This window comes from Athene cunicularia (assembly GCF_003259725.1).
Source record: "Athene cunicularia isolate RWA chromosome 1 unlocalized genomic scaffold, athCun1 chr1_part2, whole genome shotgun sequence".
Classification (NCBI taxonomy): Eukaryota; Metazoa; Chordata; class Aves; order Strigiformes; family Strigidae; genus Athene; species Athene cunicularia.
The window spans coordinates 32535764-32559061 of NW_020799092.1; the positions used below are offsets into that span (position 1 = coordinate 32535764).

The 23298-nt window shown below is 36.4% G+C and overlaps 1 protein-coding gene across 4 annotated transcripts in view; it reads right to left on the minus strand.

The window, feature by feature from the left end:
• Nucleotides 1-23298, minus strand: part of VEZT (vezatin, adherens junctions transmembrane protein) — a 44575-nt gene that overhangs the window by 16251 nt on the left and 5026 nt on the right. For 3 of the 4 annotated variants that reach the window (XM_026862594.1, XM_026862613.1, XM_026862622.1), the window contains exons 2-5: nt 20368-20457; nt 14697-14972; nt 9521-9670; nt 1787-1934 (exon numbers count right to left, since the gene is read on the minus strand). In XM_026862594.1, the coding sequence (XP_026718395.1) occupies nt 1787-1934; nt 9521-9670; nt 14697-14972; nt 20368-20390 (597 nt within the window). In that variant the 5' untranslated portion in view covers nt 20391-20457. The remainder of the gene's footprint in view (nt 1-1786; nt 1935-9520; nt 9671-14696; nt 14973-20367; nt 20458-23298) is intronic. The other variant, XM_026862604.1, reaches the window with a different exon arrangement.

Consider the following 23298-nt stretch of genomic DNA (forward strand, 5'->3'; position numbering starts at 1 on the left):
GATAATAATAATAATAATAATAATAATAATAATAATAATAATAATAATAATAATAATAATAATAATAATAATAATAATAATAATAATAACAATAATAATAATAATAATAATAACAATAATAATAATAATCCAAAACCTACCTGAAAAAAGGCACAATGATGAGAGAAAAGGAAATTTCAGATGTTTAGGGTTGCAAACAGCTTTCTCTGCTAATGACTTCTGATGATTTTTACTGACAACTAAATTTCACCCAAAACATCTATCTGGTCTCCTTCTCAGCTTTGATAATTTTTTTTTCTTAAGCCAAAAAAATTTTCACTCTTTAAATTGGTTTAGCTCAAGGACAAGGCAGCCAAAAGACACAGGCTACATTGGTCGTATGGCCTAGACATGGACTTGAATTAAAATATTAACCAAATCTGGATACGCATCTGTATTTTACTTGCATTTTAGTAAGACAAGTTCTCTCAAATTCAAAAAAAAAAAACTGAAGAGGACTGACCATAAATCCAGGGCTTGCAACACAAATATGTCCCAAGGTTATCGAAGTATATCTATTTTATTATCTATGCCAGAATCTGTTTGAGGACTGATTGATGTTAATTTAGCTTGGTTCAACTATACCACATCTAGCCTACATAGTTATGAGTTAATGTAAACTGAGATCTACTAGTTGTGAGCTTAACTGTACCCAGAAAGCATCCCAACCAGCAGAACTAAAGCAGATTTCAATTAAATTACTACAAATTACAGGTAAACAAAGACATAGTTTACAAGCTTGGGAACCTCTGACTGGCTGCTTGTGCTTAAAAAGAAGTGGGTAAATAAATGGGATGAATGGTTGCAATTAGAACTTTAGCTAATGAAAAGGCAAAAAAAAAACCCCAACAGAAGTTTACATCTGATGTAACTCCTACTTTACAACTAGTTAGACAAAGCCTGAAAACAGCAATCACTATTACTGGTAACATTCACTGTCAGAATAAAAGAAGTTAAGGTCTAGGAATTAAGTGAATAAAATGTAACAAGAGCCAACCCCACAGAAACACAGAAGTCAGATAATAATGGAATCTTCCATTAAAAAAATAATGTTAAAAGGGAACTGCCTCAGCGGAGAACTACTAGAGTGTGGAAGGCTTGCATTCAAATTAGATCTTTCCAATTGCAAACATTGACTCATGCAAATTAAAAATACCTAACATCTCAAAACAAAATACATAAAAAGGCCATTATATGGTTGTCATTCTGTTCAGTTAAATGTTTTTCAAAGATCAAAGAACCACACCGGCTCATAGCAGCAGGGGTTCAAGTTTATGATTTCTACTCCTCAGTGTAACTAAATGCAGCTATTTCCCCTGGCAATTACAACTAATTTATATCTTATGATGTTTCTCTTTTTATTCAAGTCAAGAGATTAGCTAAAAAAGATGTAAGTACAAATCTGGGAATTATTTTATTCAGCTGGGAATCAAGTGAAAACAGAGAGCAAAAAATCATGTTTAAGGATATTGATCAAGCTGACTATAAAACACTGGCTTGAATTTCCAGGATTTGCCAAAAACAATGCTGATGTATTATGCAACTTCTCTTCAACTACATGCAAAAAAAAAAAAAAAATCACTAAATGCAAATAAATGTAGGAACATGTGATATGAGACTAATTACATCTCCCCTTCAGTTGACTGTGTTACTACAAGCTAGTACAAACAAGCCACAACTTCACAACAGCTGAAAGATTTTCACCAGGAGCCTGCATGGATGCGTCTGTCCATCTAGGAGAGGTTACCTTGAGCGCAGGCAAGCTGAAGCCATCAGTTAGATTGTGTGCCTCCTCTTCAGAGACCTGCTCTTCGCTCAGCCCCAGACCCAGCTCCTTAAACGGGACTACACAGATGTAGCTGGTCACATTGTCACTCTCTGAGTTCAGAGGGTAGGTTTAGCTGGAGTTAAGGTGGTTAACAAAGCAACTTTTGCATTAAACACACAGAAAAGGAAAAAGCACCTAATGAGGTTTCTTATTACTGGTAATTTGTATGAAAGCACATACATTCCACGCAAACTCACCTGAATCCTGTTTAATGGAATGTTTTGCAATCCTTGTTCAGAGCACAAGTTTTAAAGGCTCTTAGAAGGATGAGAGATAAGACACTGACAAAACACCTTTGGCTAAATACAAACAGATAAAAAGAAACAAAACAGACTGATGAAAAATCCCTGCATCTCTTTCAAGTGAGGAAAATATCTTAAAATATTTTCTAAGAAATAGTTCATGTCAGTCTTAAACCAGAAATCATATATTTAACAGAGGAAAGAGGAGAACCAATGTGCAATTTTAAGTTTCAAAGGTAGCCTGTGTTATAGACCAAATTCAGGATGATGCAAATTCCCTGCAAGTCCTGTCTGTGGAGGAACCACCCAGAGATCTCCACAATAACTGCTCTTTTGACATTTCAGACAGTACCAGAACAGGAGCTCCCTGACTGTCACACCATTAATTTTATTGATTAAATTGTGTAAAACCACCATGATCTTGACAGGAACAGTAGCAAACTGTTACCCACCAACACTATTCAGGACGTTTAAACTTGGAATACGAGAATGTGCATTTCCAGTCATCAGAAATGCTTAAAAAGTAGGAAGCAAGCACAATATAATTGATACCAGAAAAAAAGATAAAAATACTTCATAGACTAGGCAGCATTTATTTTAGAATAGCACTAATTTTAGGCTGGGGAGGGGGGAGGAAGAGGAACAGTTCAAGATTTCTGCCCATTTTGGATAGTTACCCCGTCACAAAATAATAAAATTTGCTTTAAATTAGAAACATACACATTACAGTCATAAGAACATTTGTTCCACAGAAATACATAAAAAGTAATATTTGTGAAGCATCCATGAAAATAAGGCCTTAATTTTAACTATGCTTTTTCATTTATATTTTGATTTACAAATTGAAGACTCTCATCTCTTGGGACACATAAAGATGATTACAAGCACCTGTCTCCAGTCCAACTAATGTGTTTTCTGGGGAAGCTACAAGTCCCATCCACTTTGGCTCCCAAATTTTCCGTGTGCTAAATCCTCATAGGATTAAACTTGTAATAATGGTTTGCCCAAGAACATTTTTACCACTTGAGTAAAAGAACATTGCATAAAATAATATTTCTGTGACCCAGAAAACAGCAATACTAAGTGTCCAGGCACTAAACAAACAACTACATTTCTCCGTAATTTCTACCCTAAATCCAGGAAGAAAGAAGTTTATTAAGCTTATTCTCCAGAAGCCTGAGTACAGACAAAAACCTGCAAGGCAAATCCCTTAGAATATATTGTTGCCATCAGCTGCTGCCTCACATAAACACGGGGTCTATTCTAAATTAACCTGACAGCAGGCCCAGCAGATGGAGCACATGGGACAAGGATGGCAACTCCCATCAGAGATTGAAAAGTCATGTCAAAACCCTTCAGAGCCAGTTATCTCAGGCCAGTTATTTCTTGTTAATCTTTTCCTGCAACAACAGGAACACTATTAAAAAGCAGTTTGGACACATGTGAATTTGTAAGTCGTGCAAAAAAAATATTCCTAGGAAACCTCTCAAATGTGTGGTCTGACCCAAGGAGCCACTTACTGATATTACGTCTCAGCTAGGAATTCCCAGTGGACTCACACACCTCCTGCCTTGCCCTCCTGTATTGTAGCCCTCCCACTCCCATTTCTATGTGATAGATGAAAGCAGTGAACTGATCCCATGCCCTATTAGCTTCCTAAGGACTAAACCTTTAGAAAGTTTAAACACACACACACAAACATACACATATACACAAACATACTTCCTTCATGTGCTTTGCTCTAAAATGCAGACGTTTTAGTGCTAATGTTTTCTATTAAAGTGAAAATACAGTAACTAACCATAGGTTAGTTATTCTATGTCCTTGTGAAAACATTTTATTCATCTGTTTAACTTATATTCCTTATTAGCTTGGAAGAAGGCAAAGCTACTTAATAATAAACTGTCAAATCCAGAATAAAATATCTGGATCATGAATGTCTAACCTCTGTCAGGAGGCTGATCTTATTTACCCACAGAAAAGCAAGAACAGAACACTAATGTACTACTGTACATAACAATTTAATATTTGTACTTCGCTCTGCAAAAGCACATTCCCATCTGAAAATCTAACAGGAGGGTCTCACAAAATCCCTGAGAAATCCAAGCTGCTCCTTTACAAAATTCTCACCTGCTCACCAGGTGGGAAGGGATGAGCTACGTAAGCATGGGATAAACTAGCTGGTCAAAGGAGAAACATCATACTGAAAAATACCCAAGTATCTTTACTCAGACCTCCCAGCATTGCATTTCTGATTTAGGCTTTTATGACCCAAAGAAGATACTACTTTTTGTTTAGCTTACTGTTTTCTTGTGTGAGCTTTCTCTTTCCCAACTTAAAGATTTGTGGTTTTTCAAATATTTCATGATGCAATAACTAAATTTTTACAGAGAATGAATAATTTTTTACTAGATTTACTAGAGGAAATTTGCAAGTTTCCCTGTGCTCAGTGCATCTCAAAAACATGGAATGTATTTTATACGCATTTCACCTTAATTGGGTAAGATATCATTCAGTTTAAAATACTTCTATCCAATGTCTGCGTTTATAACACTATTTATGCCTTGTCATCAGAGAATGACATCTTACACTTACAATAAAATTAAAGTTTTTTTCAGTTTATATGGTCCAACACCCAGGTCTTACCTATCAAAATATTTCAATAAAATGGAGTATCACACCATCTTGCACCAGCTGAGGATAATCAACATCATCCAGTAACATAAGCTACCTAATTTCCTCCATCCAGTTTGCACATAATTAAATCACTGAATAAACCATAGATTTCCATAACACAGAACCTACAAGGCTCTAGAGTATAAAAATATTAAGGAGCTAGCATGCCAACTGAAGTACTGCCTGAGTTACTACACAATTCAATGGAGTGCAGTGCAGAGATCTGTTGAACTAGTACTGATTGGTCTGCACAACATCCTGTAAATACTTAACCCAAAATGCCTAATTTCTAGTTTAAACTTTTGCCATTGTATCCTGCTATAATCTTCCAGATTCAAAGAGAAATACTCTTCTCTTTTCTCTCTTCTGACTTTATTCTATGATTTCGAGCAATGTACTCTTTCCGATATGAACAAATCAGGTTAAGAATGTTATGAGAAAATGCTGAATTGTTTCTATAGGTACTCAACTACCCCTTCACACAAAATGTAAGGAATATGACCTTCCATCTCATTAAATTACTGGTCCACCAAGTTTGATACAAATGCCTGGTGTAAGGGTAAAGTATAATTGCATCTTTTTTCTATTTTACATGGGAACAAATTTTAATTAGGAGAGAATTTATTCTACTCGCTGAAGTCAGCTGTATAGCTAAAATATTACTGAGCTTCTTACTGAAGCAAATAATGACAACATATCAGTTCATGCAATTTGTATTGCCATGGATAAAACTGTGAATTAAGATTTTTAACTCTCTGTAACATGTTCATCAGACAGACTTCCCTCTAACACATCTGAGATATACATTAACATAAAAGCCTAATTTGCTGCAGGTATTTTGGCCGGAGAAATAATACTGATGGTTATAAAATCTACACCTAATGGATTAGCACAGATCAATATGACCCTTAACAATTAAGATATTTTTACTAATTTATTGTTACTTAGTCGCTCATTTGTGTCTCCAATTAAGATTAATACTTAAATTGGACAGTTTTTAAGACTCAGCCCAACATTTACCAGCTCAGCCCCTCAAGTATATTTTCTTCCTTTTCTCTCTTGAAGTTGTAACAAAGTGGCTTAAGTTCAAAGCAGTTTCCCTTTGGCTTCCAATAGGATTAGTCTTAGTGATTCAAAGTATGAATTTGAGACTTATCTCAGAAATAATCAAGTACATTAAAGTATATGTTTAGCAACCTACTCAAGATTACTAACAAAAAAATCTCTCCAGGCAGTGTAAAAGAGAGAACAATAAGATTTGCAGTTTGCATTTTTTGACAAGATGAGATACAAATCTATAAATGTTTTTAAGATTAAACATTTTTTTTACTTTACTGCATAGTTTTAAAGATCTAGATTGTGCTTATTTCTGAACACTTTTTTGACTTAACATTACATGCATGCAACCTGTCTTAGAAAACAATTCTTAAAAGGCTGTTCAGCTGATTTTGTTAAGCACACAATTTTCAAAGTAGAGAAAATTATCAGTCCTTACTAAGACATAAGTAAATTGATTTTGTTGAAATTAGTTTTGAAAGGGATATTCTGACATAGTAAGCTTGAAAATTTAGCTTGAAAAATTCAGCTGCAGATATTTCTAAAAAGTTCCGAATATATAAGAATGTTTTAAATGAAAGCTTCAATCAAAGTATACCTTTTACTACATTAGTAAATTTAATACCATTTTCTACAATAATTTAACCATTATATCTAATAATAGGCATGTCTCAGTTTACCATAGCCTTAAGGCAACAATTATCTTCACTAAACTCTAAACTTCAATCTCAGATTTCCATGTTTATTTTAAGAAACACAAGGATGAAGGAAAATAGGACATACTTCACATTATTATCCTTTTGTAGGCCTGTATACCACTCTCAGACTAGGACCTTATTTTGATTACTAGACATCACACAGAGAGCATCTCTGGAGTCAAAGGCTCACTGCTGTTGTTGAATGACAAGTATCATGCCTATGTTGCAGCATCAACTGAAAACTGTCAACCAAGGAAAGCAAACTGTAATATAGAAGGTTATGTCCCATTTACACATGCACCTAAATGTTTCCATGAAATGCACACTCCATGGTTCAAAATAGGGTCTGTCATATGTATTTGCTCACCCTCTTAAGAAATTACTACTTCCTTATTCTTTAAAGAGAAAAATCACCCAAAAGAATGATCAGCCATCAGTTAAAATGGAACTAAGATTTGATCTTTAGTGTACTAGCTGGGAAGATTGAATTTTTATTGCCGTTGAGACTATGAGGTGTTTCACATATTAAATTTATACTGAAAATTGTTCCAAGTGAAAATAATTCTGTTTTTCACTTGCTTAAATACAGAAATACATCTGCTCTGCAACAAAAATACAAAGCAATATCCAGTAAAACAAAAAATATTTATTTAACCAGTATTATGACTAACCTGAGAAAATAGGTTTTAGGGGGGTTTAATGTAATCTTCTAATATTAATCCAAATTTTAAATATTTGGAATGTTTGTCCAGTATCTTTAATAAAAGCATTTTGTTTTGCTGATGCCAGCGTAAATCATTAACAGTGCTACTGGATTCATGTCTCTCACAATGTGCAGAAAAAGCAAATTTCAAAAAGCAATTCATACTCAACCTAGAGGAGTTAAAGTCAAGAACATCTGATTTTGCGCAAAGCAGAACTTACTAAAAAGAACTGTAAAAGTCAGAATTGGGACCTCACTTTCAGACTTTGAATGGGAGTTCCTTTTCTTTAATTTATCAACATTCCTTTCCTTCAATTTATCATCTCACTTTATTTAATCTCTCCAGTTCCTCTTTCTCCTTGCTGTAGGCCAGATTTGTGCTACCAATCTGATGACGGACAAGGGCATTAAAGTTGTCACAAGTGGCAGCTGTGAATGCTTTCGACATGAAGGAATCTTTGTCCCCTCCAGCATAACAGTACTATTTAATTGCACAAGGCACTGGAATCTATTTGAAAGATGCTCCTTGCCATCAATACCCACGTAATACACATAACATTTTCAGGCATTCATGATACGCAGGGAAAAATTCAAACTAAGGCAACTTGGAATTACCTTAAAGATGTTCTTAATTATCTTGGTGGAGAGGACGAATCTTTCACTCACCTTCCTTACATTTAATTTCCTTACTTTCAATTTTCATGCACTGGAAAATTGGCTCAGCCTGCATCTCAGCTCACATGCTACCACTGTTTTTGCCACTACATTCTGCACAAATATAATGCTTCCCTTTCTATCTGTCAAGAACTATATACACATAACTTCAATAAATTTTGGCAGTTTATTACTGATGGACCTTACTACTGTGACACCTTTGTGAAAATTTGGCATAATGCTGCTTGCATCTTTAAAACATTTCAGAGACAGATATAAATGTCAAATTATCCAAAGTAAACAAAACTTTACTTTCTCCCATTCCTTAATTTAAGTCATTCCTTAAATTTAGTAGTTACAAAACTACCAAACTTAAGGACAGTCTAATACATGCCAATATTCCTTGAACCTGTAACTTCCCCTGCCACAGCAACAATCTACACACCTGTCACAACCACTGCTGGACTGACTTCCCTGATGCTGGAGGATATTTGGGAAGGCCATGTAACTGATCCTGCTTTCAGATCTCTCTTCTCACGTTCTTAGAAGTGATTCTTGATTATTTTCAAGGTAGGTATCAATTGCTTTTATCAATGTGTCTGAAGCAGTCAGAGTATCTTTTTCTTTCTTGACATAGCAAATACACCTTACTCCTCAGAGCTAAGAGTGGTCTTGAGCCTAGAATGAGGATGCCTATCCCTACACAACTTACTATTTTGCAAAGAAATACTAATTTCCTTCAAAATGAATTCATGCACCTGTAGCTTTGTGTGCCTCTGTGTGTGTACACATCATCACTCAATATATCCATCCATTTTCCAGGCAAGATATATTAGTCAAATATTTTCCAGGAAGACAAAACAAGTAATTTGCTATGTCGGATTTTCAACTCTCACATTACCACCAGCTTTTGTTTCCCTGCATGTGTTTTTTCAGATCAGGAACATATCTGTTTTAGTCTTTACCATAATACAGCGTGAAGACATTGTTATTTCCTATATAGTACAGTATAGTACAATAAAAACAGAAAAAAAAACTTAAAATGGCTAGTGCCATTAAGGAAAGTATATAACTCACTGAAGAAATACAGATTACACTTCACAAAATGGAATCTGAACAAAGTGTTCTGCTTTGATTCAGAGTAGAAACTCCTCACTCTTAATGTGCTTTTTGGCTAATTAATGTGATCCAAATTTCACTCAGCTTGTCTGAAACAGGTAATCAACTTACCTTTGAGGAATGTTGAGTGGAAGGTCATACTGTTTAGAGAAGAGAGTATTTTGGTGCAAGGGAAAGAGGTGGCTAAGAGGAATTATAAAACAAAAGTCCCAAATGACTCTGAAACACATTATGAGTACTCACACCAAAGACATGGGTGTCAGTAACTGGGACAATGTTTTCAGTGCACAGAATCTTATCTCACACTGCACAGTACAAAAAAAGACAAAGATTTAAAGAATGTTCCAAACCAAGCAGAAGTCCCAGTTTACAATGTTACTTTTAATCTTGTTTAGATATGTAATTAGATACTGTATGTTTCTAGATATCTAATTCTAAACATTGTCACAATTACAGGTAGGAATCATGGAATATCTGAACTCACAGGTTTTTACAAAAAGGATATTTTTTCAGCATGTATAGAGTAGCCAGTCTTGAAGCTCGAAAGTTGGCTCTGACAGATCGATAAACAGCTTTCCGGAGACCAATAAGATGCTGACTAGGATGCTGTCCAGCTTTATTAAATGGGCAAGCGGCACTGACCCTGTCAAGCAAACTTGAAAAGTAAAATGTGATACAACTGTACAGATGTCCTAAAGTATTTTTAAAAGACAGTACATCAGATTTTCTTACCCATTACTTAGAAAACTTTTTCAAACCACCCAGTAACTATGAGAACAAAAAAAATTCCATCATATTAATGACATATTTAAAAAAAATTTCAGGTAAGCAGCCAGGATTCCTCATTAGACAGCCTGATTCTGTTCTCATCTGAGCCATGGCAAAACTCCTGAGGATATTTGTCTTCTCCAGTTTTCCAAGATGATACACTAAGGCCATAACATTATCCCCGATACAAAACTATCAGAAGCGCACTGTAAGCTTTGGAAGTTTTAACACACAGATATTTAACATATACCTCTTTATATGCAAACTTGTTCTTTAAATAATTCTTGCAGAAAAAAGCGTGCTACTACATATTGCTCTTCATGCAAAACACTATATTCTTTCAACCTTCTCCATGCAGAATCTTCTCTAGGTCAGCAGAAATATTATTTGATTGGTGACATAGATTTTATCATCATGCAATGAATTACAGCTGTGTTTATGGGAGTCTGAAAGGTAACATAAGAAATGTAGACAACTCTAAAAGCATATCTGAAAATATATTTTGGTGTCCATATATTCAGAGGAATGCACCATTTAAAAGAAACTGTGACATTTGCCTAATAGAATATACTTCCAAATGGCTTTAAAACTCTAAGAAAATTGCCTCATCTGGAAATGAACTGAATTGTGAACTAGGTGAATGTTAAACATGCCTGTGCAATACTGAGCTGTAGAGAAGTAAAAAAAAAGATTAATATCGTGTTACTTCTATTCATATACAGTCTGATGCCAAACCTATGACTGCAACACTGAAAACAGTGCATTCTACTTGCTGGGACTGTTTTTACTAGAATCAACTCAGGAATGGATGTAGTGTGGACAACAGGATGATGAATTGTGATTAATTGTTGGCTGGACTGGAAGTCTGCTTCTGCTTTCACCTTTCCCAGGGTATGGTGAGGAGGTGATTTCATGTCCATAGTCACTTAAAAGGGAAAAGCACACAGGGTATCTGGCAAGACTGAGGTGGGTTGCTACACTGGTAACTATTTCTGCAGCCCATCTGACCGAAGAGCTAAGCCAGCAGATCTGACCCTGCTGGAAAAATGTCAGTCCTACTGCATGTGCATAACTGGACTGAGAAGGGAGAAAAATTATCACCTTCACTGTCAAATATGAAAAGCAATGCAGCCCACCCAGTGAGCAAGGCTGGACACATATCAGTATGTTAAACATGATTAACACGAGGAGATTCATACCAAATACTGCAGTAAATTGAATATGCTAGCTGAAATACCCTATTAAAATATCTGTGTACCATATTAAATTATGTGAATTATGATAAAATGGTTTATATAACATCTCAGAAAGTACTTTAAAATATGAATAAAACCAAACTGTGTTAATTTCAACTTCTAAACATAAATTTAAAATGTTAGTCTTGCTATACATTCCATAGGGAACACACCATGTAATACAGTATGTGCCAATCTCTAACGTTTCCCTAGCTTTTGAAGTTAAGAACTGGAAGTATTTATTTATGGATAAACTCTCACATCAGTTTGTAGACTCAAGACCCGAGTGAACTGTCAGAAGCAGGCTCAAAGAAAAGGAGCAATAACTTTCTACTCTAAAAAAGAGAGAGATATCTATATTCTGCTACAGCAATGTAAACATTTCCAGCTCCTATACAGAACAAATATAGCACAACTCATGTGCAGCATGTACTGCCAGTATTCAGCAAAATGATTTGCTTTACCTCTCAGAAGGCTTGTTTCAGTGGTTTTATAAAATAATTCTTTATTCCAGTAATCTAAATTAGTATAGCTTGCTACAAATGTCTATGTGCCAGACATGCCATATCCCTGACTTTCTTATGTTCCATTTATCTTCTATATATTTTATTTGGACTCATGCAAAGCTGATAACATTTTGTATGAGCCACAAATAGCAAGAAGAAAAAAAGGGTGAGGGTCAATTTCCTCTTTCCTACTGCCCCAAACCAATTTTACTTGTAAAGAACAGTGATGTATTTCTCCATTAATCTCACAAGCCATATTTTAAATTGGCTCTCAACTTCTTAAAAAACTTGTATAGACATGTTAACAAAAACCTATTACTGCACTCCAACATGAAAGCAGTTCTATAAAGATGCTATATATACACCAATATGTGATTGTAGAGCTTGATTCTAGTTTAGAAAGGAAGCATTTTGGAGAGAAGCTCATTATTTCAGTGACAGACAAGGAAATAACTACTTGGTGCTTATTGCTGCAGCCTTTCATTAGATATTCCTACAGTTTTTATTTTATAATATGCAAGACAACGGACATACTTTCATTACCCAGTGGAAATCCCAGGCTGCAGCTGGAGATCAGGCCTCATTTGTCTAATTGCAAATGAAGCAATTAGACAGAAATACTGCCATTCTGCCAGAGCAGAGCACTGCCCTACCTTGGCTACACAATCTCTGCAATCGAAACCACCCTGGTGAGGTATCGGCCATCTCTGCATCGCAGAGCTTGTACCATGCAGACATACCTGAAACACTAACAGCAGTGGTAAACACTTCTGAAGGCCATTCTGAAATCAGAATATCCAGTTGCTTTTGAGAGCAGCTAATATAACGGAGGCCTGACAGGGTTCTTAGTTCCTTTTCTAAGGTGCTGAGGGGTTTTTGTGTGGGAGGGGGATGAAGGCAAAATGATGCTTAAACTAGTTAAGCATATAGCAGTCACTACCACACAGCAGTAAACCAGTGAAGCTGTGGACAACTGACCAAAATTTCATCAAGAATAATTTAACATTTATAAAGACAGCCAAATATCAATTAACAAGGGACAAATAGGGAAGAATAAAGCAAAGTCATAGATATTTCAAAGCATATGTAAATCAATCTACAAGAACAAAGCAATGGATGGTGCAATGGGGAGAAAAAAACAGCAGTGGAACACAAAGAACTTCAGGCCAAAGCTGCAGACCTAGGCTTGCCATATCAGAGTTTGGCTAAGTACAGCTAGCCAAAATCTGAACTCAGTACTATTTAAATGTCAGCTTTGGTATCTTTCCATTCACAATATGGTTAATGCACAGTCCAAACGTAGCTGAGCTAGCAGCATATTAAAACAACAGCGTACATATCATTGAACAGGCTGCTGTGCTACGTGGTTGAAATCCCATTCCTTCAAGAATGTAAAATGACATAGGAAGGTACTCAGCAGCTTTTCAGATGCAATCATTTCTATTGCCATGTGACTCTTTCTGAACAGACATTAAGACTTTGACAAGGTTACTACAAGAGAACATACTAAACTTTGTTTTGCTAAGGTTTACTGTGACAAAAATTCTGGAAGAAAAAAGGGGTAGCTAGTTTTTTAGATCACACATGAAGTGCTATCACCAACAAAGAATTTAATGGTGCCTTGTGCAGCAGCATCTCTTGCATATATGGATGCACAAAAGGACACTCTGGAGTTACAACTTCCTCCAGGCTACACAAACCAAAACCTATACAGCACTGAGTTCTTCATACCGAACAACTGTTCCAATGAGGATACTGGCACAGTCAGACTTCTCCCACTCCATCCATACTCCGAAGTCTTTTGAAAAGCTTGCCAAAGCTTTAAGTAAAGAGGCTATTAGATCAAGCATCAGCTTGAAGATCAGTCTGGTTTTTGTTCATCTGTTATCTAAGATATGTAGTAAAAGAACAAGGCACCAATGACTTAGACTTTGACCACAAGTTCATTTGCTCAAACTTAGGAAAAAATCCAAATGTTTTTCTTATTTGTAACTTGGACAAGCCCTAACAATAATTTCTCTTAAGCACCCGTTTGCAAAGATAAGACTGCCTATTGCTTAACTATATGCTTCTTCAGCAAAAAACCAAACCAAAACAAAACACATAGCTAGGCAGACTGAAGACATGCTTATGCATTCCAAATGGAGAATGAAACATTTCTTCAGTGAAGCATACTGAAGGTATCTCAAGCTAGAAAATTAATTGAAAATGTTGTCTACTTGTATGTAAAAACGTGCCTGAGTGCAGAATAGTTGGTCTAGCATGAACAATTTCTTGGTGCACACAAGGGAATTTTTTATTGTTTATAGAAACAAATCAACTGGATTTTAACTGCCGGTGCTTCCCACCTCCTTTTAACCTTAAGTATAACTGGCACACATCTAACCATAGGTTGTTACAAGGGAAAAGCACACATGGCAATTAGAGTGCACAGAAGTGGGCCTGTTGGCTTTGGGATCACTGCATACACTGAATGTGTTCTGATGTTCTTCCACTAATAAATAAGCAAAAATTATCCAATAGCTACAAAAGCTAAATAACCAGGAACACTTTCATGTCCCTTAAGGAGACAAGAGGCAAATTCAGAAGCAAATCATATAAGAATCTAAACTTCTCAACAATTGTATGCAAGAGAAAAAGAGTAATTTAAACTTTATTTGAGGTGGGAAATGACCTTTGATGGTCTTTGCTGATTGCTGTGTTGTCATCACTTCAGACTGTTACTTATTAAATAAAACCAGAATGGTTTTCACGTCATTTTGTTTCTAAAATATAAATGATTACTTGCAGGTCAGTTTATTTACATATATTTGGTAATAGATACAAAAAACTCTCAAACAACCAACTCTCTAAGTGACTCCCAAAATAGTTAACTATATTGGTTCAAAATCCATTTATTCATGTATTTCATTGCTAGCAGAGCAGATTTCAAAGGCATGTAAGTTTTGTGAGACTTAATTCTCCTTCAGGATGCAGCGTTTTAACACTGACTTGTTAGAATTCATACTTTCAGTATGATTGGTAATTATACTATTTTATGTAAATAGAAAGCTTTAAGTATTATGTTTTTCAGTAACTCCACTTGTTATGGGAGACAGTGTAACAAGACAATTTTAGAAGAAATCTGACCGGAATGGATCTGTGTATTAAATAAAATGAAATATAGACTCACAGGGTAAATCCTCTGGAAATTACTTCAGTCTCTTGAATGAGTCGTAGAGCTTTCCTCACGAGATTAGTAAAAGCTCGGCTATTCGCCACTGTTTCTTCCAGCTGGATACAGTATTTTTGCAGGGATATTTGCAACTTGGCTGTCCTCCATGTGCCCCACACTCGAAAGACTGCATAGACAAGCAGAACTAGTCCCCACAGCAGCCACGATGATTCCTTCCACCATGAAGGGAGCATAAGCAGTGCACTTACAAAGGCAAGAAACAGCGAGACATCCCTGCAAACAGAGAAAGTATTGTCAACTACAGATTCCTGAGGTCAAACAAGTGGAAAAATCATGAAGATTTCAGTTACATTTGAGATGACAACATTAAGGGGCTTTAATATAGGTCCTGAAGGGAGCTTTATACACCAAAAACTATTCCTAGTGGCAGATTCAGATGTATACATACATGATATTGGTTGGTATACTCTACGGAAATATTTCTCTGACTTTTTTATGGCACAAGTAGAAGATTGATGAACCACTTTGTAAGGTCAGTTTCTCTTACATGTATGACTTCTTTAAAAAAAAAAACAATAGAAAAAGAAAAATCTTGGCTACTCAGCATTATAAGCCAGGGTGTGTAAGAACTGGAATATCTGTACTTCCAGGTTCAAGAGTACAGTAGGGAAGGGCATGTTTCTTTTGGTAACAAAACCCTCAAGTAATGCCAGCTTTATTTTTTTCAGAGTCTGACTCATTTAACTTGGATACCAACACACCACTAGTTTTTAACACATTTTAAAAAGATGGCTTGTATAATATTTTAAATAATGTGGCAACTTTTGAAAATCCTTAAGGAATTACTAGTGGCTCAGTTCAGTTATTTCTCAAGGACATTTTAAAAACTCCATAAAGCTGTTATTTTCATATAGAAAAATTCAACAAAAATAAGTAACTGCTAGAAAACACACCATGTTTCATGTATAGTATTATAGTTGTGGTTTTGTATAATTATGGCAGGCTTCACAGAATTGGATGGGATATGGGCTTCAAGGTGCATAACAACTTTACTTCTTCAGAATTTTTTTGAAAGATAAATATTCACTTTCTTCACTGTTAAAGCTGCATGTCCTGTATTTAATTTTGGAAGTCTTCACAAGGAGTATTTTCCCATTTCTAAAATAAGACATGATCTCTGGGTTTCTATTTTCTGGACAGTTTTGTGGTCATATTTTAACAAGCTTTACAAGTGTTAAGTCTTCAAGGCTACTGATAGGTTTCAGTAAAGGTCCAGAGTTAAAATATTCCAGATAAGCAATTAACTTTAAAAAGGACAGACACACAGTTTATCACTTCCTCGGTACATTAAAAAAAATAAATCACACAAAAAAATTAATTACAACAACGAAAGACTGGAAGGGATTTAAGAGCTCACTTTGTCTGTTTTCAGCTTCTGGTCAACCCAGATCACTGCAGATAGACTGAAGAAGAAAAAGGAGACTCCACAAGCCACCCAGGTAGCTATTTCAACTCCTTAAGAGTTCAAAAGATCTCCCCAAGTCCAGTCTGAATCACTGAGAAATTAATCACATTATTTTCCCTCATATCCTTCCCTTTTCTGAACAGAATAAACAATTGATCACCACCTTCTTATTGACTACCCTCTATACATCGTAACACTGTTCCCTCCCAACTCAATTTTCTCCATTTTGGCCAAATAATCCTAGCACACTCTAGTGTCCCTGAAAGATTACATTTTCTGAACTGATTATTCTTCTTTTTCTGTTCTGGACTGCCTCTAAATTACCTGTGCCTCTCCAAGTGTGGCATCCAAAACCAGACGCTGTAGTCTAACACAAGGCTTAGGGAAACAGACAGAAAAGTAACCCCCTGTGTCCTGCATATAACAAGGACACCAGGATAAGGTTTGCCGTTTTCTGAATAATTTAATGACTCATTCAATTTATGCTCTGCAATGTTGTGCATATCCTTTTCTGAAGTAGTACTGCCTACCCAATTATTCACCACTTTGTGTTTGTTATTTTTTCCTGCTCAAGTGTAGCAGTAGACTTCTGTCTTTATTGACTTTTCTATTGATTTCAAGATATTTCTCTAAGCTACTTTTGAACTTCACTCTGTCAAAATACTTACAAACTTGGTGTCATCTGTAAGCTAAGCAATACTCACAGATTTTGTAAGTGTAGTTTATCATCTGAACAGTTAAAGAAACAATGAATAGTGCTAAGACCAGGACAAACTACTGGAAAAATCTGGTTAATAAGTTCCCTCCTTTGACAGAGAGCATCAATAATGACATATTACAGCTTAAACAGTTGGGTTTTTTACCCTGCTGTGGCTTTATAATATTTTTATCTATCTTCCTAACATAGGTAAGAAAACATAGCACTGGCCTGTGTTAGGAGATATTTTTATCTACTGATTTCTGTCCATTTCTGAAAAAGTCACTCTGTCAGAACACCCACAGTCCTTGTTATTTTTTAGATACAGGTGGTCACTGTTCAGCAACTGCTGCAACTAGCTCCTTCAGTATTGGTGAATTTCACCAGCCTCTGCTGGTTTCAATGTATCTTATTTAAATAGACTGTAGTCTGTCCTTCTGGTATTCTATGTCCAAAAATTAATTGTACGCACCCACCCACCCAATGTATTTTATGAAGATCAAGGCAAAGAAAACACTTTTCAATTCAGTCTTCACAATCATATCTCATTTGTCAAAATCAACATTGTATAGCTTTAGAAATTAATGAATTAATCAACCATGTTCTTTCTTATAGCACATAGTAGGGTTTGGAAGTATCCATTCATGTAGCTGTTCATGTAGCTGTCTCAGACTAAAACTCACTCTTTCAATAAAATGTCCGAGGAAAAAAACGTGCTTATACCAAAATTTGGGGACTAGGGTACCAAAGACTCAAAGACCTGAGAAAAAAAAAAGTTGCTTTATTGCGGCATTTTACATAAAGGAAACACAATATATTTTTTGCTTGTTTCTCAGTGAATACAGTTGTAGATATTCTCTGTACAATACCAAATATTAGGAGTTGCTAGGGAGCGTAGTGTTGGAAGCTGTCTGTTTTCCTGTTGCTTACACTGCCCTGCAGACAGGATACTGGGGTCAAGGAACTCAATCAGTTCCACATCCTCCTGCAGCAGAACTTCCTGTTGCAGGATGGTACGGAGTGTGTCAAATCGAAATCCAACATCCTTACCACAAATGGGCAGGAGAAAAAACAGGCATTAGTGAAGAATATACAAATTCTTAAAACTAAGTTAGCAGAACAAGAAAAGCACCCAGACACTCTACTGACAACAATCTACTCGCAAAGACTGCAGGAATGTTCCACATATATCACAAGTAGCTACTTTGTTTTTATTAAACTTGCTTAACTTTAAAACTCACACACTACCTAACAGTTCAGACTTGCAGGATGCATCACATTGACTTTGTGATGTGACCTAGATAGTAACAATACCTGGAAACATGCCATAGATTATGCCAATATATTTGCGTAAGAATCAGAGAGGTACTATATCTATCAGAAGATCATTAATAAAACAGCAAACACTTTTTTTTTTTAAGCCATGAAATAATTTACATCATTACAAACAAACAAAAATTAGAAAGAGTAAGAGAGAGATTAGAAATCAGTCAACAAAAAGTCACCTGTGGACACTTAATAACAGTAAGGTCAATGCACTGGTCTCAAGCCCCAAGTCAAGGCAGTGAAGTCCTCTCCTGCAGGATTCTGTGCCTTTCCCAAGGGAACTTGATCTAAACATGCAACAGCATGGAACTCTGAAGACCTCACACCTGCTAAACTCCAGGCAAACTTCAGGGAGTTACTTGTGGACTTGATGCCAGGATAAGCAGTTGTTATTTTTTTCCCTACAACCACAGCTCTTCAAGACAAATACACAGCTCTTGAAGACAAATGTATCCATCAGAGAAGTCCCCTGAAATTTTAATTTGCATACTGCACCAAACTATAATTACAGAACACTTCAAGTTAAGAATGTCTTAACAAAACCCAGTAAACATTGAACTCGTGCATCTTTGCATCTAGCCAGACTACAGGAGGGAAAGGAGAGTATTTCTGAAAACCCTCCAATAAAAGCTGTTAACAGAAGTTATGACATTTCACAGTACAAAATTGGTTTAGTTCTGTCATTGACAGAATGAGATTCTTTACAAAACCATGATAGCTAGTCAAAAGTTTAATTCCATACATTGATGTCACTTGAGGTAACTTGCATTCTACTTTTAATGGAAAACATCTGTTTCAGGATGGTGTGCAAGAGGAAACTCTTCCCTCCTCCGATGCATCCTGTGCCATTTCAGTACCCTACTGTAGCAAGCAGCAGGAGAAACATGTTTTCCATATTCTTTGGTTGTGTCTCCATCTCAAGAAAGTAAGGCTAAAAAAAGCTAAGATGACACCTTTGATTCCTAGGGGAAGAGGGAGGAAGGAAAAAGACAACCAAAGATCGTTAATAAGAAGTTTCAGAGGAAATTTTGTCCTCTTGAGATAAGGGAGAAGAGAGCACAACTGTACTCGGCAGAGCTCTCTGAGAAATGGAAACCCCTAACTTCTCATATTGCTCAACTTTTTTCTTTTTTTTTTTAAGCTACATTTGAAGACATCATCCCTACATAACGTTAGAAAAAAATAAATCAAAATTCTAAGTTTTAGTTTCTGGAACAGTCTGACTGTGACATTTGCAAGCCAGACTAGGCAACTCAAGCAGCTGGGTGCAAGTTAAAGCACATCTCAGACAAGCCCAGGCTAGGGACTGAACTGGCTAGAAAGTGGTGCTGCAGAAAATGGGTGTAAAGGCAGCACAAAACTATTTTTAGCTATCTGAGGTAGAACTATCACCCTTCAGATCTACCCCACACAGGCTGACTTCAGCCCTAATAGTTCCTGCAGGCTCCAGGAGTAGGAGAATACAACTTCTGGTGAGGTAGATGGACACCCAGCTGGCTTCTGAACTGCAGAGAGCACATAGGTAGTACAGAGACCTGTTCTTGCCTCTCCCTACAGCCAGGCCTCTACACAGATGTCACCTGCTCTTAATAGCAATGCTGTTCTGAAGCACTATAACGGAGGTGCCTTAGTTTGCTTTATTTTTGCCAGATGCAGATGAACTGTGGACAGCAGTGCAGAAACAAGTAGGCCAGGACGGGTCCAGGAGTAGTGGAGCTGCACTGTGGAGGAGTGGTGAAGGTGAAGAGGGTGAAGCAATACTCAGGTAAATCTCTAGAGCCTTCTGTCTTGAGCTGTGTCTGCACGGCATGAGGCTGCAACATACGGACTTTCTCAGTCAGAGTCTCCATGCTGCCTTCCACTGAAGGGGGTAGCTAGGTTAATTTCTTTCAGCTTTCAAGAATTTCTTTAATTTCCCACACATTTTATTTTAATTTCTCTTCCACATTTTGAACATCTTCAACCTGGCTACTGATATTGTTCCTGTTCTTATGTGCCCAATTTGCCTGGCACAGTGGCTCTGAAAACCAGAATCAATATTATATGAAGAATAAGTAGAACTCTTAGAGCCAAAACCAACAATACAGACCAAAGATGGTGCTCAGAGGACAAGGTATGGAGGAGAGGAAGACTTGTGGATCAGGAAAGGAAATGGGAAAAAAAATAAAGTGATCACTTACCAGTCGGTGAAGTATGTCATCATTTTTCTTATACTGTAGAAAAGGAAACCAACTTCTAAAGAACTCAACTAGTTTTGACAGGATGCCTTGCTGAAGGGAACAGAAATTACACCAATTAAAAAAAAAACAAAGCCAAAAATAAATAAATAACAGACAATTCATTTATTTCTGCATTTGCTTTTCTTGTTAACTCTGACTTAAGTACCTCTAAGGAAGTTTCGCTTACACTGTCTGGCCTAACTTCAGAGTATGCTAAGGGAACATCTGCTTCCCGTCAGCTTGCCTGTATACAAGCACGTGAAATAAAGCTTTCAATAACCCCACCTATTTGGAGCATAATGGATTGTTATGTTGTACTGTTAAAAATAACTACAGCTAGAATTAGTTTGATCTCAAGTTAGCAGCTACCACATCAATATGAAAGACTTTCTCTCTCCTTGAGGATAAAATAAACAGGTTAAATGGCTGACAGGGACAGAAAAGTAAAAGACCAAAAGAGGAACAACCTCTCTTCGGTAGGCCACTGCAGCTTGGGGACAAGGCTCTGGAGGATTTGTGAACAGAGACAGGGAAGAGTGACTGTAAGAAGAGAACTGTCCCAGAAACTCCCTTCCCCAACCAGCATGTGCTATCAGGTACTTTATCTCCATGTTGTTTCCCATGCAACCTAAATCTACACTTTCATCTGATCTGTAAACAGAACTTTGAATGCCACTAATTAGAGGGATTCCTTCTCAGTCATCACACGTTTTACTCCTGTATCTTCCTAAAATGTGGTGCATGAAAGACTGTAATTAAATACATGCATGATTTTGCTTTACTCTGCAGCCATTCAATGAAAAAAAAAAATTGAGTTTTTGACACACACTATGTATCTATTTTCCTAAGACTAGGCTGACAGGAAGTATTTTTCAAAATATTTACTTACACATTTCATGAACTCTGAGGCCCTACCTCTTAATCTTCAGACTGCTAACTTCCAGACTGCCGACATGTAATACAATCAAACGAAATGCATGCAAAAAAAAAATTGTGGAGCACTTACATTTTGTGGCATACTGTTTCAAAATAAAAACCCCAAAACCTAAACAGATTATAATAGCTTAATGTATAAAGGGAGTCTGTATTGGATCAGATTCTTCTGTCTCTCCCCCTTTGGTTTTTTTTCCCCCCTTTTTTCCCCAACTATAAAGATAGGAAGCAGAAGAGTAAAACTAAGTGACATGAACTTGGAGCTTTGTGGTTAGCCCTGTGATGAGCCCGACAGCCCTCTGAAAGGCAGTGTGAAACAAGTTTGATGTAGCAAGCCAGGGCAGAAGGGCTTTGAGTAACATCAGAAATTGTCATCCTAAATCCCTTATGCTTCAACAATTTTTGAAATAACTTACTTTAGCATCCATTTAGGTAACCTAACTCAAGTTTTTCTTTACATATGTCTCATCTTTCTATGTTAGAAATTGCAGACCTATGCCAAAATGAAGTGTTTTTAGGTCAGTGGAGAGACAAAGCAGTAATAGGGGGTTTTAAATGATAGCGAGCTATCCCAGCAATCCATAGTTCTTAGACTGGAATAAATCCAAGTGATTGTACTTTGATGTTGCTCAAGAGCACTGACATAAGATGGAACAGAAGTTTGTCACAAACTGCAGCACTAGGTTATCTTCCAAGTTTCTTGTCAAGTGATGCAAAATAAAACAAAATTTTCCCATTACAATTTGTAGAAAATTGAGATTCAATAAAGGTCCTTGCTCTGCATCCGAGCTGCAGACAGATACTTCATTCAGAAGTACTTTTACCTGTACTTTGAAAGAATTTCCATTTACTATTTCAAATTATGCTTCTTGGAGCCTACCACTTTCAGTGCTTAGCTTTCATAAATCTGGGGTTTTATCATCAACATTTGAACCTATACCAAAGATAATTTCAAACTGCTACCAGCTGAGTAAACTAGACTGTGGAATTACTGAAAAAACCCCCACACTAGTGTGCTACATAAGTAATATTTTCGTTTACTTTCCATGCTTCAGTTTAAAAATAAAAATCTGAGCTTGCATAAACACTCAACAGGCATGTCAGTGCTTGAAAACACAAAACAAGACAACCCACTGTCTTGGGCTGTGACCCAGTACAGTAACACATATTCAGATTCTTTGAATAGTGTCTCACAGTTTGCATTCCCATTGGGAGCATTACTGACAAGTAAAACAACTTTCATCAACACACAAGTCAGGTCATGTTGCCAGTGCTTCTGGAGCATTCTTCTTACAACTTTAGAACACCACTCAGTCAAACTCTCTGTAAACTTAATAACAGAGGTGTATAACTCCTAACATTAAAAAAAATAGCATAGGACATGTACATTTTAGGTACATTCATTTGAATCTAAAATAAAATTCTAAGGACTATTTGTCTTGTACAGGATGAACCTGAAATGGCAAACTAGCAGGTATCTAAAATATTAGAATTCCTATTGGCACCTTCCAATTCTATGCACTTCAGAAATAAGATACTACTAAATATTAAATACCTTCCAGCTACCCAGAGCTCGCATTAAGTTGGTGGGAGCCCTAGACAAATGCAAAGGACTAGCCCCTCTGCCTTTCCACATCAGACCACCTGCACAGCTACTGAGGGGTAGCCCCAACACAATCCTCAGTAGCTGCCTCTAGCACCAGCCCTGTTCTAGTGATGAAATATTATCACATCTAAGATGGGTTAAGGTGTGACAGTATAATAAATTTAAATGTTCAGATACGCACAGCAGTCCAGGAAAATCACTGAGAAAGGAAAAATGTAAATGGGAAGAAACACATTCCTTAAAGATCAAGTAGAATTATGTAAATAGGGCTTAATTCCAGAAAACAGGTCTACAAGTTCTTTCAAACAGTGATTTGAGTACCAAGTGATCACGAGATCAGAAGTTTAGCTGTA